This window comes from Molothrus ater, chromosome 6, assembly GCF_012460135.2.
Source record: "Molothrus ater isolate BHLD 08-10-18 breed brown headed cowbird chromosome 6, BPBGC_Mater_1.1, whole genome shotgun sequence".
Lineage (NCBI taxonomy): Eukaryota > Metazoa > Chordata > Aves > Passeriformes > Icteridae > Molothrus > Molothrus ater.
Genome location: NC_050483.2, coordinates 47,615,971 through 47,621,203, shown reverse-complemented (window position 1 = coordinate 47,621,203; position 5,233 = coordinate 47,615,971). Strand labels below are relative to the sequence as shown.

At 41.1% G+C, this 5,233-nt stretch overlaps 1 protein-coding gene across 1 annotated transcript; it reads left to right on the top strand.

Moving 5' to 3' along the window:
- Positions 1–298: 298 nt before the first annotated feature.
- Positions 299–4,695, top strand: LOC118687423 (alpha-1-antitrypsin-like). The gene is made up of 4 exons (XM_036384378.1): positions 299–951; positions 1,883–2,149; positions 3,780–3,927; positions 4,507–4,695. The coding sequence occupies exons 1-4, from the start codon at positions 299–301 to the stop codon at positions 4,693–4,695; spliced, it is 1,257 nt and encodes a 418-aa protein (XP_036240271.1).
- Positions 4,696–5,233: the final 538 nt, after the last annotated feature.

Below are 5,233 nucleotides of genomic sequence, written 5' to 3'. Positions count from 1 at the left end.
TCTAGCCTGCTGAGGGTGCTGTGTATTCAACTAATCCATGCTGAATTTTGCCTTTGCAGGTATTTAGGGTGGGAGTGGCAGAAGGAGTTGGCAGAGACTTGCCAGGAGGCCTGGGAAAATTAAAAAAATTAAAATCTGGCAAGAATTGGAAATCGTGGAAACTGAGGAAAAAAAGAAAGAGATAAGACTTTTTGATTCTGTGGTAATGAGAGAATAACTCTTTCTACTTAATTAATTACTTACCTCAGTAACATCATGTCCTTTTTTTTTTTTTTCTGTAGGATTTTAATACAAGAACATGAAGACCACATTCTACCTAAGTTTGCTGCTGGCTGGGTTTCACACTGCTGCCCACAGTCAGCTCCCACCCAGTGACCACAATGGACATGACCCAAATGACCCTAAACACCACATACATCATGGAGGTGAAGCGATGGCTTGCCTCAGACTTGTGCCAAACAATGCTGACTTTGCATTCCAGTTTTTTAGGGAGGTTGCACAGGAGGCACCAAATAAGAACATTTTCTTCTCTCCTGTGAGCATCTCCACTGCCTTTGCAATGCTGGCCCTTGGGGCTAGATCAGCCACAAAGTCTCAGATCCTGGAAGGACTTGCCTTCAACCTTACAGAGATTCAGGAGAAGGAGATACATGAAGGCTTCCACAACCTAATCCACATGCTGAACCATCCTGAGGGTGGAGTCCAGCTCAACATGGGGAATGCCATCTTTGTAACAGAGAAGCTGAAACTCCTAAAAAAGTTTTCAGATGATGCCAAGGCTCTGTATCAGCTGGATGCTTTTACAACTGACTTTAACAAACCCACAGAAGCTGAAAAGCAGATCAATGATTATATAGAGAAGAAAACACATGGGAAAATTGCTAATTTGGTCAAGGACATGGACCCACAAACTGTAATGCTTCTGGCTAGCTTTGTTTTCTTTAAAGGTAAGTCTCCTCTAGGGTTCACATTCTCCCTATTCATTCTTATCAACACCCCTAATGTCGCCTACCTCAACTAAAAACTGGTCTGGGGAAAATTTCCAATGCTCCTTGCTGAAGGCCAGAAGATCCCCTAATGGCACAGTGGAGGTGGTGGAGGGGTAACAGGAGGCAGGTAATGGGCAGGCAGCTGGAGGCCACACAGTCTTGTTTCTCTCTGTGACAGCTCCAGGAGCTCTGTTCCAAGCCACAGCCTTCCAAGCTGGGTGTAACTGTAACTCCAATTGTCCCATATTCTTCTCATTTTCAGTGAAGGCACTGAGACTTATATAGGACCTCATGCCTCTTTTTAGATTATGCATGATTCCATAGCCTAATTTACTACATACTCCTTTTTTTCTCCCTATCAGAGTCCTTTATGCAGGCACACTAACATTTATATATGGGAGAAGCTAGTGACGAATAGGGGGGAACATTTTAAGGAACAAAGCAGAAACAATGTGCATTTCTGATGTGGGTTAGATGTGCCCTTAAGCCCGACATAACACCAGTCAGATATGAGATCCTACAATATTTTATCTACAAATATGATTAAAGTCAGTAGAAATTATTGCATGCAGTATATGAGTACACAGATGATATTTACAGAAAGCCCACATAGATCTCCTGAACAGAAAAGCTGTGGTAGGTACAAAAAACCCCATCTAATTATTTCATTACTGGCATCTGAATTATAAATTGAAAGTGGAATACAATGCACTTTTTTGAACAGGTAAAAGATCCTTGCATTACTGTGATACACATTCTAAAGTGTCACATTTGAAAATTCAGTATTTAATGCATGGAGAAACAGGTAAATATTACTAGCTATAAAAAACTTAGACTATGATGAGATAAAACATTGAATATTCAGTTAAATTCTCCTTCTCTCTATCAGGCAGCTGGGAAAAGCCTTTCAAACCAGAGCATACTGAAGAAAGGGAGTTCTTTGTGGATGCTGAAACAACTGTGAAAGTCCCCATGATGTACCAGATGGGCAGATTTGACTTCTACTTTGATGAGGAGCTGTCATGCACTGTGGTACGGCTGCATTATAATGGCAGTGCTACTGCATTTCTGGTTCTGCCTGCAAAAGGGGAAATGAAGAGTTTAGAGCAAACTCTGGACAAGGAAACCATCCAGAAATGGTCAGACCATCTCTTCCAGAGGTAATCTTCTGCCAGTCAGCTGCAGTGGCACCTAATTTGTAGTATTTCTTCTTTTTGGGGAATGCAAACACTGTGATTGTGGTGATTCTGGGAACTGAGTGGGTTATTTTTGGCTCATATGCCCTAGTTGTAAAAATCTTGCAGCTGGTTGGTATTTAACTATTCTTTTGTTGGTGGATGAGTGACTTGCTGGTCTCCCAACCAGAGCAGAGACCATCCTATTCCTACCTAAGGAATAGCAAGCCTAGACGGGTGTTTCTAAAATACTCCATGGACTGAAAGGAATGGTTGCAATTTTAAGTCAAATCTTCTATACTGAGATTTCACCTAGTGTGTTTTTCCTCTCTTATGTCACTGATACACTGTGACTCAGGCATAAGTATGAACCTTAAATAAACCATAACTTACACAGTTTGTAGTAATGCTTACAGGCATGGTATGTCCTACACAATTATCTTGCAGCATTCAGTTGTTGTTAGAACAGGCAAGTGATTAATTGTGGATGTCCTGATTTTCTGGCATTTTGTTTTGAAACTATATCTAATGAGTTTCTGTTAGCTTCAACCATTGACACCAACATCAGCTAATGCATTTTACAACCTTGTTTGTCTGGGAGAGACCTTAGCAACAGTAGATGAGTAATATCAAGTTAATATATGCTTAATTTACCAAGCTCTGCCCTAATTCACAATTAATAAGGCTGTGCAGTTCACACCCATCTATCTCAGTGCATCATCACAGAAATACCAGCACAGTTAGTAAAAACATAATGGATAGCAAACTGAATATGAGCTAATAATGTGATACCTCAAATATCAAAATTAGAATGTATCATTCTCAGCTGCAATATCAGAAAAACCCTTATCTAAATGAATTTGTGGTGCAAGGTCATTGAGGATGAATATAGGAATAAGTTCTCCATGGGAGAAACTGTGAGAACCAAATGGCAATTTCTGTTTTACTGTTTTGTTGCAAAGCAGCAAAAGACTTGAGCTACCTAAAGGGTAATCACTGCTGTGGGTGACTGAGGACCCCTGGACAGGGTGTGAAAAGAAACCCAAGATAAATCATACTGAGCAGGAGCTGCCTGCAGACAGCTCACAGTCAAAGGCAAACTTGATCATGGCCAGCCCACAGGAGGAAGACAATTAGAGGACATGGAATCCAAACGTGCAGGCAGCAGATCTTTCCTGGGGCCATGCCAAATGCCCCAGTTATGCCAAAAAAACTTATTTGATTTGAAATGCTGGGATTTGCCACACTTCTCCCCAGGCAGACTTTGATCAGGACTTCTCTTCAGCTGTCTACCTTCCTGAGCATCATGGGCTATCCTTTGTCTCTGCCTGTAAAGAGGGGCTCTTGCTACTGTTCTAGTAGAAGGCAAAGTGCTTTCAGATTTCCTGAAAAAAACACCAGATAAATACTATTATGATTGCTATTTTTATTATTAAGTATGATAGTGCTTCTATCACCATGAGAAGCACCAGCAATTGAATTGGTGCTCACTGTACATTCAGGGTCCAAACACCTGGGATTTGATACTCATGGGAATTAAACAGATTTCTCACCATCCTTTATATTGCTGAGAAATCCTTCTCACCACACTTTGTGTTTCTCCTCTATCTAATAGATCTATGAACTTCTATTTCCCCAAATTTTCTATTTCTGGGAGCTATGAAATAAGTAACACCCTTAGAAAGATGGGAATTGTGGATGTGTTCACCAACCAGGCAGATCTCTCTGGCATCACTGGCACCCCAGATCTGAAGGTTTCCAAAGTAAGTATTTTCCATTCATGCAGGAAAATCCATAAGTGGTAGTAGCATCCAGCAACACCAGGTATCTACAGCTCCCAGCTTCCCACCTTGCCTGCAGCTGGGTCACCCAGGCCTCAGCCTGCAAGCTTAGAAAAGGAGATTGGCTCTTGGTGACACTGGAGATCAGATTGGATTCCTGCATGTCTGTTTTTTACCAAGAATAGTATTGGCCAAAATTTTTTGGGCAGTATCTGAAACATGGGAGGAGCATCAACCCCTGACTCCTCAAGGAAAACCACTAATGCTCCCAGACACAGCACAACCTGTCCTTCTCACCCTGGAGACTCAGTTTTGGAGGCACAGACACACAATTACAGGTGGAGCCTCTATCCTTCATCCAGTATTTTGGACTTTTTTAGGAGATCTCCATAGCCCCATCCTAACCCTCATTTAAGCAGCCATGACCACAACAATAGAGCTCTTCTGCCTCTACTCACTTCTCAGTGGATCCCCCAAAGCAAGGCTGCTTTAAAAGGACTCTGATTAATTTCTCAAGAGGCTGTTGACTGCCCAGAGTGACTCTATTTTCCTTTTTCCTAGGTTGTCCACAAGGCTTCTCTGGATGTTGATGAGAAAGGCACTGAGGCAGCAGCAGCAACTGCTGTTGAAATAATGCCAATGTCTCTTCCTCCAACCATTGAATTCAGCCATCCCTTCCTCATGCTGATTTTTGACAGAGATACAAACAGTACACTATTCATAGGAAAAATAGTTAACCCAACTAGTTGAAGTGACATATGAATTTTGTTTGCTACTACTAATTAAAGATGTGAAAATGCATTACATGATTTATTTCCATTTGTACCAGCTCATATATGGTTCTTTGTTAGTAACAGTTTTTATTTTATGTCATCATCAAAAACTGTTGGTATTGACACTTGCTGAAGAGGAAGGAAGAAATTGTTTTAAATTCAGCTAGAAAATAATGCCTTTTTTACCTGACTGAAAGACCTAAGCTTTGCCAGCATTTGGAAAGAAATGTTTAGATTATAATGGAAGACTCCTGCTTAATACGAGGTAGTCACAGGTAAAATTATGAACATCCTTGCAAACAAAGCAGAAGTGGTTGCAATTTACCATAAGTAAATCTGAGATGGGAACAGTTGGATTAACATTGCAGGGTCACAGAAAGCTGAAGCTCCTAATAGATTCAGCACCGGGAATGTGAAAAGCGGCCTTCAACAGTCTTCTGTACCAGAAAGCCTTTTATCATTCTTAGTATCAATCTAGCAGCAAATCTTCCAGAGTTTCTTGCAGCTTACAAGAG

Bases quoted from the DNA above. Each gene is read 5' to 3' on its own strand.
- LOC118687423 (XM_036384378.1), top strand. From the start codon at position 299: ATGAAGACCACATTCTACCTAAGTTTGCTGCTGGCTGGGTTTCACACT. The intron at 2,150-3,779 runs GTAATCTTCTGC...TCTATCTAATAG, and splicing joins TCAGACCATCTCTTCCAGAG to ATCTATGAACTTCTATTTCC. The intron at 3,928-4,506 runs GTAAGTATTTTC...CCTTTTTCCTAG, and splicing joins CAGATCTGAAGGTTTCCAAA to GTTGTCCACAAGGCTTCTCT.